The following is a 12,193-nucleotide window of genomic DNA, read 5'->3' on the forward strand; positions in this document are numbered from 1 at the left end:
GTGGCAGTCACAGAGAAAAGAGAACGACAAAAGAGGAAGTAACTTAGTCATCATTTAGTCATCCGTTAGTTATCCACCTTTGTCATATCTTACTAATAATGTTAGTCACTTATTAGTCACCTTACTCATTCCTTACTAAGCAACCTTCTTAAGCTCGAGCTTCTTTTTTGTCTTTTTTGTCCCTTTTTTTGTCTTTATCGCGACGTCAAAACTTCGTCCGCCTGCGATTTTGATAACTTGCAAAGCCTCATTTTGCGAGCCCGAAAGACGACTTAAGTGGATTTTGGGCGCTGACGGCCTGCGCTGCGACCGTGACAGTTGACTAGGCTCTGTGACAGGTCGTCCTCGAAGGTTGCGTTGGGCTCCTTGGGCGCCCGGCACCGTCCAGCTCCGGGCTACCTGAGTTACCCACTCCGCCGTCTCACTTCGCCCGCCCACCGATCGATCGATCGATTTGCAGCGTCTCCCCAGAGCGCGAAACACACGCAGACGATACACACCGGAGACGCCTACACGCGCGAGGAACGGTGCATTGACATACTGATACACACGCCACGGAACACAGTCGCATCGCGGGTGGCGTGGGGGCAGAGGCACGGGATGCCTGGCCTGCCATGGCGGCCAGAGCAGAGATGGCAGCCCCTGACTGGGATGCAAACCTCAGGTTCGTCGAACAGTCTTTTGCTTTGTACTGTTGAGCGCTTGCGGTTGGGTCGTGGGCAGCTTTATACCTACCGGCCACTGCTACGGTGCTATGGGCTGTGCGAAACTATGTCCTCCCAGCCCGGAGGTATATTCCAGCTGCGTGCGCTGTTGAAAGGCGCCGTTGAATGCGCCCGGATGTGCTGGATACGCAGAATATACGTTGTAGAGAGGGTACATTGGCTGACTTGAAGCTTACGGCATCGCCATGGTGCTTGATATTGGATACAGGCAAATGGGACAGCTTTTTGTCATGGGATTCGATGGTACTACCGTCGACCCTCAGATCCGCTCGCTGATCGAAGACTACCATCTCGGGGCCATCCTATTGACAGCCAAGAACCTGAAGTGTACAATCATCCCATCCCTTGAGCGTTGATTTACTTTTCCTTCTTCTTCTGCTATTACTACTACTTCCTCTTCACCCTACATGGCATATTCCCCGTGCTCCATGCTCCATTAGTATAGCTAGTTGGCTTTGCTGTATGGTATAGAACTAACTCCCCGATAGCCGCAGATGAAACGGCAAAGCTCGTCTTGGAGCTTCAGACTATCGCCCGGCAGGCCGGCCATCAGTCACCGCTGCTCATCGGACTGGACCAGGAGAACGGAGGTGTCAACAGCCTGTTCGATGATGTATATATCCGCCAGTTCCCCAGCGCCATGGGGGTTGCGGCCACGGGCTCGACGAAGCTGGCTAGGGAGGTAGCCAAAGCGACGGCACAGGAGCTTCGAGCTGTTGGGATCAACTGGATCCTGGGGCCGGTGCTGGATGTGCTGACAGACGGCAAAAACCAGCCGCTGGGAGTGCGCAGTGTAGGAGACGATCCGCAGGAAGTAGCCACGTACGGAGTCGAATCGATGAAAGGGTATCAGGACGGCGGATTGGCTACTTGTGGGAAGCATTTCCCTTCATACGGCAATCTGGACGCGATGGTGTCGCAGTCGGATGTTCCAGTCATCACGGACACGGTCGACCAGCTCCGGCTCAGTGCACTTATCCCCTTCCGCAGCGCAATCTCTCAAGGGCTGGACTCAATGATTGTGGGCGGCTGCTCGATGATATCTCACGGGATGAACGTGATGCATGCCTGTCTGTCCGAAGAGGTTATTGAGGATCTGCTTCGGTCAGACCTGGGATTCCAGGGGGTGGTGGTCTCAGACTGCTTAGAGATGGAGGCATTGAGCAGCAATATCGGCGTTGGCGGCGGCACGGTGATGGCTCTCAAGGCAGGATGTGATTTGGTGCTGGTGTGCAGGTCGTTTGCGGTGCAGCAGGAAGCCATCAGCGGGCTGAGGCTGGGAGTCGAGAACGGGATGATAAGTAAAGAAAGAGTGCGGCAATCTCTGGCCAGGGTATCTGCGATGAAGGCCAGGAGAACCAGCTGGGAACAGGCCCTGAACCCGCCGGGAATCAGCCTGCTATCAAGACTACAGCCTTCTCATACAAACCTGTCGATGCAGGCATACAACAGCTCGATCACTGTGGTTAGAGACAGGACCAACCTGTTGCCGTTGTCCAGCATACTCGAGCCAGACGAGGAACTGCTGCTGCTGACACCACTGGTCAAGCCTTTGCCGGCCTCCGCGGCGGCAGCTGGAGCAACAGTAACAGCAGGCCAGGCCGGCGGTGAACGCAGCCGAGAGTCAACAAACTCGATCGACGCCTCTTCGAGCTCGGTGTCGAGCAACATCAAGAGCGGGGAGGCCGTGTTCCGCGAGCTGGGACGGTCATTGGCGCGGCGGAGGAACGGACGGGTTCTTCACACATCGTACAGTGGCAGCGGCGTGCGGCCAATCCACGAGAACCTGATCAACCGGGCCAGCGCAGTGGTAATAGTGACTGCAGACTCGAACCGGAATCTCTACCAGCACGGCTTCACCAAGCACGTCTCCCTCATCTGCAGCAACAGCAGCCGCAGTAATAACAGCAGCAGTGGCAGCGGCAGCAGCATCAACGGCAGCGCGAGACGGAACTCAGCGGGATACCAACGTCCCAAGCCCGTGGTGGTGGTGGCCGTGAGCTCGCCGTACGACTTTGCCAAAGACCCGACGATCGGGACGTATGTGTGTACCTACGACTTTACGGATGCAGCACTACAGGCGCTGGTGAGGGTGCTTTATGGCGAGGTGTCGCCTACCGGACGGATGCCGGGGTCTCTGAGCAAGAGCAGCACCGTCCGGCGAACAAGCCAGCCACGACAGCAATGGCTGGTCGAGACATGGAACACGGAGCGAGACTCTGCAGCGCTGGACACCCTTCTGGCATCGATACGAGAGAGCGAGGGTGTGGGAGGCGGCACCAACGGCAGCATCGGCAGCAGCAGCATCAGCATCAACAACAACAACGACCAGGGCATCAACAGCAGCAGCGTACTATGCGGTGTGAGTGCGGATACTTTCCTGCTGAAGAGCGCGGATGTGCAGGAGTGTCACCTGGTGGTGCGCAACAGCAGCACGCACGCGATCAACGGCTTCTGCGCAACGTACTTCTTCCAGTCGACGGGGACCGGGGTGATAGGCGCGATACTGGTCGATCCAGCGCGGCGCCGCTTGGGCATCGGCAGCTCACTCCACAGCCGAGCGATCCAAACACTCACGCAACACCCAGAGGTCAAGCAGCTGCAGCTGGGATCTCGCTTGCCCGGGGTCTACCTTGGCATCCCAAGGACTGACCCGGTCGAGCGGAGACGGCTTCGGCGGTGGTTTGCCAAACTGGGCTGGTCGATGGCGCTGTCGCGGCCGCTGTGCTCGATGGTGCTGCGGGATGTGCAGAGCTGGACACAGCCGGAGGGACTGAGAGTGAAGGGAGGCAGAGGCAGCAGCGCCGGCACGAGCAGCTCTAGCATCGGCCACGGGGAGGTTGAGTATGACCTTGTGTTTGGGGAAGAATACGCAGATGCGGTGGTCGAGCATGTGCGGACGAGCTCTCGACAGGGGGTGGCGGAGGTGTACCGGACAGCGCTGGCGGGAGGACCGCACTGCGGCATCATACGGGCGAAGAAAGCTGGGGAAACAAGCACGGCAGGCATCAGCGCAGGCACTAACGGGAGTGGAAACGCACATGCAGGCGCTGAAGAAGACGGGGACGGGGAGATGATGCTTGACGGCGGGCTGCACCTGGGCATGACAGGTACTGCTACCACCACTACAACAACAAGAGACGAGACGCTGGTGGGCAGCGTGGTGGTCTACAATGCGCGGTCTCAGCTTGCTCGCCTGGTGCCGGCCGTGAGAGAGGCTCGCATACGTGCTGGCGGCATCTCGTCGCCTGTGATATCTCCGTCCGTCGGAGAATATGCCATGCTCGTCCAAGGGCTGATCGTGCTGGGCATCAAGGAGATCCGCAAGCAGGGCGGCAACGCCGTGATTCTCGACTGTGTGAGTTTCAACCTATCTCCTACATACATATTCTTACTTTTCTTTTCCCTTCTCGTCTCTTTTTCCTGGCTTTTTCTGCTATCTCGATCTGCCTTGTCTTTCTCCGGCGCATCCCTGTCCGTCGAATCAGGATGCGCCAGAGTACGAGAACGACCCGGCCTGGGGATATGAATATGGATACATATATACGCTTAAGCCTGCGCTATTCTTAGCATCCTTTTTGCTGTGCTTTGTTATGCTTGCCTTCGGACCAGTTACCTGATGGATGATTACTGATGACCCGAGTGCTGACTGACGACTGGCTGGTGTTCCTAGGTTGATGGCGACGGCAACTCTGACGGCCTGACGACGATGGGCTTCTCTGTGCTACACAGCTTCGAGGAGCTGACCTGTGACGCCGCTGCCTGGGCTCGCTCGTAGCAGCCACTCGCACTGATGCCTTGTTTACGGGCAACTTAACTGTAGCATTACGCGGAGGTTTTACTCTTTTTACTACTATTATGATTCTTCTTATTATACTATACTCACTTACGACGGCGAGGTCCGCGTCCAGTTGTCACTATAACGATACTTTTGAACTATACACTGGATACTTATACTTGCATATGTATATCAACAACCAGCCGGTCTACTTCCACCCAAACAGGAGACACGGGGGCTATCGACCTGCTTGATCGAGTTAGAGGACCAGCGGGGATTTTCGACCAAGGCCCTGCTTAGCCCCTGGCCCTGGCCCTGACCCGGGCTATAAGAGGAGATGTTAAGATGGAGTAAAGGGGACTAGGGAAAGCTTCTAGAAGAAGGCGACGGGCGAGAGGAGCAGAGGACGAGCAGACGAAGCCAGAGCGCCAGGCCAAGGGTCTGACCAGTCGATTCGAGTCTTTCAATCCAAGCCTGCGAAGTCGAGTCGAGTGTATGGGGGTGTCCGGGGGAGTCGATGTATCTTGTATCTTGTATCTAGCTACCTACATGTACGATGGCGGCCAGGATGCGACAAGGCTCGTCCACCTCCACGGGCCTCTGCTCGTCATCTCTATCGCTATCTCTCTCCTATCTACTTACTTCTATCTATCTATCTATACTATCGCTCTCGCTATACTATCCACTATCGCTGGTGTCTTCGTCTGCTTCATCTACTAAACGAGGCCGAGTTAGTTAAAGAGTTAAAGCCCTTAGCTGGAGGCTAAGCAAGTTTAGGCCGGAAGATCTCCTGCTGCTTTTTTTTTCTTCTTCTTCTTCCTGCGCTTTTCCCCAGATGACTTGAGCGAAGAGACGGACAATAAAAGGCGAGACGAGGAGAATATAACGAAGAAGAGGAAGAGAAGACTCGAGAGTGAAGACGAAGAGTGAAGAACTTGCAGGGAGTCGCAGGGAGCTCGCTTATCCTGGTCTTGCTCTTCAGCCGCCACCGCGAGAGGCAAACTCCTACTTCTGCGCCCGCCATCATCTAGACAAGGACGAGGACGAGACGAGACGACGACTTACGAGAGACGAGGTTACGATAATAAGAAGAGAATAATAAAAAGAGAAAAAGCCAGTGATGGACGGCTACGATGCGATGGCGCTGCCGTACATGGGCTCGCCGCTGCCCGCGATCTCGCACGGCGACTTCATGGCCCCGATGGCGCCCATGGAGATGCCGCAGCCCTCGCCCTACGACGAGACGTTTCCCAGGTCAGTATAAGCGGGGACACAATATAGAAGGATACGTGCTAATGAGAATGTAGCGCGGACGAGATGAGCTACTCGCAGCAGCCGATGATGCGGCGGTTCTCCAGCAGCCAGTTCGAGGAGCCGTTCCCTGAGATCGCAGACATGATTCCCGCAACGCCGTTCGACGTCGACATGCAACAGCAGCAGCAGCAGCAACATCAGCATCACCAGGCGCAGGTTCAGCAGCATCAACATCAGCAACATCAACAGCAACAGGTTCCGCAGCAGGTTCCGCAGAGCCAGCAGCAGGCGGAGGAAGACTCGATAGACCACGGCAACAAGCTGCTGTCGTTCTCGGTGCCGGCATACAACTTCACACTACTGGACTACTCGCTGCGACGGACCTCGCTGACCCTGACTGCGCAGCTGCACGGCATGTTCTTCCTGGCCGAGTCGAGCTGGACGACCTCCCCCGGCGGCGACACAGTGAATCCGGCGGCGGCAGTAGCGGCAGCGGCAGCATCAGCGTCCTCGGGGGCGGCGGGAGTAGGGATGGGAGTAGGGCCCGGCCGAGCTGACATGCTACAGACGGAATCTGTTCCAGATCACAGGCACGGTGACGCTGCCGCGGACGCTGAGATACATCATGACCGAGCAGGGGGACCGGATACCGATACTGGCGCAGGAGCTGACGGTGTCTGCGACGGAGTCAGTGGAAGGGAACCCGGTCAAGATCATCTCGGTGCCGTGGAAGACGCCCGCGGGAGGCAGCAGCAGCAACAACAACAATGGCAGCAATACTAATATCGGCGGTGCCAGTAATATGCCCGGGACGACGGCAGCAGACGACAAGGCGGAGAGAGAGCCGGCGCCGGTGATTCTGGATACGATGGCCGGGCAGGACGCAGACGCAGACTATGCTACCTTTTCGATTGCGTGGAAGAGGCTGCAGTTCCGGATAGCGACCGCGAACAACGGGCGGCGGCGGGAGCTGCAGCAGCATTTCGTGCTGAAGCTGAAGATCGTGGCGACGCTGTCGACGGGGGCGAAGATATCGATATGCGAGAGCCAGTCGGGCCCGATCATCGTGCGAGGCCGCAGTCCGCGCAACTTCCAGTCGAGAAAGGATGTGCCCCTGAGCGGCAGCGCGGCGGCCTCACGCAAGAACACGCAGGCTGCTGCTCTCGCACGGGCTGCCTCTGGTGCTGCCGCTGCCGGTCCCAGTTCCAGTGCTAAGAGGAACTCGCCGGTCAAGACGGAGGAGCGGCCTGTGATGTCGCTGTCTGCCATGCCTGGGGCCGCTGGGGCCGCTGAGGACGAGTCCCGGTCGAGCAAGCGACGCCGTCTGAGCTCCGTGATTCCGCCTATAACGCTGACCTTCAACGACGAAGACGCCAGCTCGCCTCACTCGCTCCCCATCCCCGAGCCAGACGCCGATCAGGGCGAGCAGAGAGATTATCAACGAGATTATCAACGAGACTACCAACGAGACTACCAACGAGACTACCAGAGAGACTACCAGCAGGAGCAGGTCCAGCACCGGCGGCAGAGATCTACTTCACACTACGACTACCAGCTACAGCATTCACATTCACATCGACAGCACCAACGACAGCATTCCCAGCACTCGCACTCCCAGCTGCCGGCCATCATCGACGGGGACGAGGACCGCGCCGACGTGCTGTACGAGTACTTCCCGCTGGCGCTGGAGGAGTGGCAGGCGCCCGTCGACGCCGTCTACCGGCCGCACGTCGTGCACCACACAGCGCTGGCCGACGACGCAAAGGCGCTGGCCGCCCGTCGCAGCAAGGTCTACTTTGAATCATAACTCTGTTACTCTGTTACTCTACCTATCCTACTCTGTTATGTTGTGTATCTGGAGTCTTCTTGTAAATAGCCCCTTAGGTCCTGTGCCCCTGAGCACCAATATCATCCCAACTAACTTCTGCGACTCTATTGACTAAATAACACTAACTCACGCTGCGACTGCGACTGCGACTCTGACTCGTCCGTCTCCATGCGATGGGCCAGGTTACATCCTCTGCCCTTACTAAGGCGAACCTTGCAATGCTACTCTCGTTACGCCGTTAATCACCAGGAAGTGCGTAGTTTTGCTCCGTCTGTGTCTCGTCGCTGCGTGCTGTGCTCTCCCAACTCGCATCTCGATGTCACCCTGCGCGGCCTCCACTCGCTTCGTCGTCGCTGTCTCTCGTTTCTTTTCTCTTCGTCTCTTCTTCGTCTCTTCTCTTCTACTTTGTCTCTTCTGCTCTTCTTCTGCTTTGCTGTCTGTCCATCATGAGCGTGGACACAGTTACACCCGCTCGTCCTCTGCACCACCCAGCATAGCATAGCATAGCATAGCATCACTGCGACCCTCCTGTCTCTGCTCTGCCCCAGATATAGATATAGTCCCTGTCCTCGTCTCTATCTCGTCTACATTGCTATCCAGCTACATTCTATATCCAGCTATATTCAGAGTCTACAGTCTACACCATGGGAACCCTCGAGCAAGTCGCCCTGCGCCTCCGCCAGCTCTTCGACAACCTCCTCTCCGTCCTCCAGCGGCTGCTCAGGCTCAGCTCGCACCCGCAGACGCATCCCCAGGCCCGGGCATGCGAGAAACGACCCTCATCGCTCAGCAAAAAGGCCCGCAGACGCTCCCTCGATGACCTCGCCGCCGACGTCCAGCGCCAGTTCACCCGCCACCTCACCACCGCCCGCCTCGCTGACATGGCCGCCGGCATCCGCCTCCAGCTCGACCGCTGTGCAAAGTCCTCCCCCGTCTGCATGCTGCCCTCCTTCAACCATACCCTGCCCCGGGGCGACGAGCGTGGGACGTTCCTCGCCCTCGATGTCGGTGGCTCGACCTTCCGCGTCGCCCTCGTCGAGCTCGCAGGCCACGGCCGCATGAACATCATCCGCATGGCCTCCTCCGCCATCGACGAGCCCGTCAAGCGGCTCGAAGGGCGCGCGTTCTTCGACTGGATCGCGGCCAAGATAGACGAGATGCTGCGTGCCGGCTCAGAAGGGTTCGGCCTGGACGCTGCCTCGCCTTTGCTCATGGGCCTGTCCTGGTCGTTCCCCATCGACCAGACCTCCATCCGCAGCGGGCTGGTCATCAGCATGGGCAAAGGCTTCCTCTGCTCCAACGGGACCGTGGGCGAAGACCTCAGCGAGCTCATCATGGCTGCGTGCCGGAAACGACACCTCAACGTCCGCATCGAAGCCATAGTCAACGACAGCTCTGCTACCTTGCTTTCCCGCGCCTACATCGACCCGTCAACCCGCATGTCCCTCATCCTCGGCACCGGCACAAACGTAGCCATCCACTACCCTACCCGAGCCATTGGGCGAGAGAAGTTCGGAGACAGGCCTGAATCCTGGTTCGAGCAGGCAAGCCATGTCATTATCAACACCGAGATGAGCATGTTTGGCGGCGACGGCGTCCTGCCCATGACCCGCTGGGACGACGACCTCAACCGCTCCCACATCAAGCCAGACTACCAGCCGCTCGAATACCTCATCACAGGCCGCTACATAGGCGAGATCGTACGCCTGATTATCGTCGAGGCCGTCGCTGTCTCGGGCCTGTTTGGCGGCGACTTGCCCGTCTCCATGCGTCTGCCTTACTCCCTCGACACCGCTATCGTAGCCTGTATCGAGGCAGACACCTCCCCAGCCCTCGACAGGTCCACCGCCATGCTGAAGGGAAGCCATACCTTTGCCGTTCCCCCCTCAACGGCAGACATGCGTTTCCTGCAGACCGTCTGCCAGTGTGTTTCCAGACGCGGGGCCGCCTACCTCGCCACAGCCATATACTCTCTCTGGCGTCTACGCAACGAGAGCGAGTCTCCTGCCTCTTCTCCCATCCAGACACAGGACGACCTTACTCTCGACAAGGCCGTGGACGCCGTTCATGTCGAAGTTGACGAAGCTGTCACCATTGCCTGTGACGGCACAGTCATCAACAAGTATCCTGGCTTCAGAAGTACATGCCAGGACTACCTCAACAGCCTCACCGCTAATGCTGACACAAATGTCGACGTCAATGCCGATGTCGACGCCATCTCTAGCACAACACAGACAGAAACAGAAACAGAGCCACAGACAGAGACTGAGACAGACAAGATACCAGTGATATCTCTTGACCCAGCGCCCGAAAGCGGCATCTTTGGTGCCGCCGTCGCCGTCGCCGTCGCTCTCCCTTCTTCTTCCTCCTAATCTACAATCTACCATCTACCTCCATACAGCACCCAAGCAAGCGCCATCTCACTCCTTTACGAACATCCAAATACATGCCATACCCCACCATCCTTTGCTTTCTTTGGCACGGAGTTTAGTTTCTTCTTCTTGTTCATCTTGTTGCTAGCAGGCGGCGTTCCATATGCATCTCATCTACATTCTCGGCGGCACTAGGGCTTACTTTCGTCTTGTTGTTCATATACATACTACCCGGTAACCAAAGTATTACCGTTAAATAGCTTCTTGGAAGACAATCTATGAAATTTAATTCATACTTCTCATCTATCTATTTACCTATTTTACCTAGCTGCATTTATATCGTTGATTTTTGAACCTCGGCCCGCGGCAAGTCGCGTGTCCACTTTCCGAAAGGCTAAGAGGCCATCACGTGAGATATGCGCGCGGCAGACGGCAGACGACCATCAGTGACTTCTTGACAAGATACCAATCAACGAGTCAACGAGGAGATTCACTGGTTGATGTAAGTCACTTTACTATAGTGATAACGTCCAGCTTAGTGACTACCATGTAGTTCTATAAAGCCTTCCTCCGCCTTTCTCTTGTTCTTCTTTTTTTATCTTCTTCTACAACTCCTCATCCTCAAGTGGTCGACAAGTTTCTATCAAGATACCCCGTGTCTCTGTCCCCTATATCTGAGAACTTCCTTGGTTGAATAGCATAGCCGTCTTAACAACCTATTACTTTTACACCCTTACTTACCGCTTCTACCACTTGAAGTCTGCTTTCTTACCAATGTCAAGATTTATTGGGATATTCCACTTTAGCTAGGCTCACACATTACCCAAGGATACCTTGAGGCATCAGGCCATTTGGTCCCTTGTGGTCCAACAGATCAGGGGTACATGATGTCGGTGTGTTATAGATAACATGGAACCTCGCTGCAGGCATGAGGGCCTCGGCTGATTGGCCGCCCAAATACACAAAACTCACGGATCAACATGTCGTCATGACACTGCCATCATTTGATAGATACCCACGAGGTTACGATTGCCGGAATTCAAAGGCCCTGAAAGAAATATGCCTTATCGACATTGAGTTACTTCTGTCGGTTTACTCTACACGCATGCAGAGCAAGATATCCCCGCGTTCAAAACATGTTGGGAGTTACATATTCTGCGGATGAATGCCTCTATCGACAAAGATGGTACGGCTAGGTCAGAAACGCTATACGTCGCTTTCACGCCCTAATAGCTGCCTCGATCGGCCCTGGGAGTCCGATGTGTGAATGGACGTCATAACACAGAACCAAACTTAAGACTAACATGGACAAAGCCAAGCTAGAATATGACATGTACCTGTGGCACCAGAGAGAAATCAACAACAAGCCTAACTACGGGTCGCTCGCAAATATCTACTATTCGTTGGGCCAACAGCCTAACAACAGGTATGCCGGCCGCACTCCAGAGAATGTCTGACATTGTTGATATCCTACCCTTTACAGGCCAGTGGAACGTGAAGCGGGAGATAGGACCTTGAGTCATTAACGCTGTATACAGTTTTGCGCATGAAATCCTGCTAATAATATTTTTTATTCGTTATTTTTTATTTTTTTAAAAAGAGCTAGGGACAACGTTACGCGTAAGAGCGAACCTAGATATTTGGCTCTACTTCTTCACATAGCTCGAAAATTGTTATTTCAGAGGCCGAGCGACCCATCTTCTGCAACATCAAAGGAACCAGCCGATAGAGCAACTACGAAGATTCAACAACTCGCAACTATCAGCACAAATCAATACCCTACTAGGGCTTGAATCTGCATTGAATGGCAACTCTCTGAAGGCGTGGGCCTGGTAACGAAGAGAGACTCAATCAGGGTGCAACCACTACCAGCGAGAATACTGTTCTGGTTCCCACTAAGATACAAAAAGGTTCTACTGGTTATTTGAGATACCCACTTATGCTACAATTGCAAGCTCACCTTTTGGTTGAATGGTATACCGGGCCTTCGAAGATTTATCTTAATTTATCTTACTCAATTCTTCCTTCTCAGGCAACTGTGGCGGCATGAAGAGAGGATTTCAATGGCGATATTGGACTTTATCATTCCTGTTCACCAGCCTGCAGGGCTGCTGAAACCTGAGACCGGCTGCGAGCTTTACCACCCCCATCATCTACTCCATCTAGTCTTCCCATTTTACCACCTCCGCTCGAAACTTGTATTGTTGCTGTTAAAGCTTGCCTTACCTCAATTCCT

The 12,193-nt window shown here is 55.4% G+C and overlaps 3 protein-coding genes across 3 annotated transcripts; all 3 read left to right on the forward strand.

Annotated features, from left to right (window-relative positions):
• Window positions 1-614: 614 nt before the first annotated feature.
• Window positions 615-4,503, forward strand: MGYG_08180 (beta-N-acetylglucosaminidase/beta-glucosidase; the record flags this gene model as incomplete). Its single annotated transcript, XM_003169954.1, has 4 exons — window positions 615-664; window positions 934-1,052; window positions 1,214-4,083; window positions 4,399-4,503. The coding sequence occupies 4 exons, from the start codon at window positions 615-617 to the stop codon at window positions 4,501-4,503; spliced, it is 3,144 nt and encodes a 1,047-aa protein (XP_003170002.1).
• A 1,120-nt stretch (window positions 4,504-5,623) lies between these two features.
• On the forward strand, window positions 5,624-7,564 carry MGYG_08181 (hypothetical protein; the record flags this gene model as incomplete). Its single annotated transcript, XM_003169955.1, has 3 exons — window positions 5,624-5,757; window positions 5,811-6,263; window positions 6,325-7,564. 3 exons carry the CDS (start codon window positions 5,624-5,626, stop codon window positions 7,562-7,564), a joined length of 1,827 nt encoding a protein of 608 aa, XP_003170003.1.
• Window positions 7,565-8,229: 665 nt separating this feature from the next.
• Window positions 8,230-9,957, forward strand: MGYG_08182 (hexokinase-1; the record flags this gene model as incomplete). Its single annotated transcript, XM_003169956.1, has 1 exon — window positions 8,230-9,957. One exon carries the CDS (start codon window positions 8,230-8,232, stop codon window positions 9,955-9,957), a length of 1,728 nt encoding a protein of 575 aa, XP_003170004.1.
• Between the last annotated feature and the right edge of the window lie 2,236 nt (window positions 9,958-12,193).

The sequence above is a fragment of the Nannizzia gypsea genome, genomic scaffold (genome assembly GCF_000150975.2).
Source record: "Nannizzia gypsea CBS 118893 supercont1.8 genomic scaffold, whole genome shotgun sequence".
Lineage (NCBI taxonomy): Eukaryota > Fungi > Ascomycota > Eurotiomycetes > Onygenales > Arthrodermataceae > Nannizzia > Nannizzia gypsea.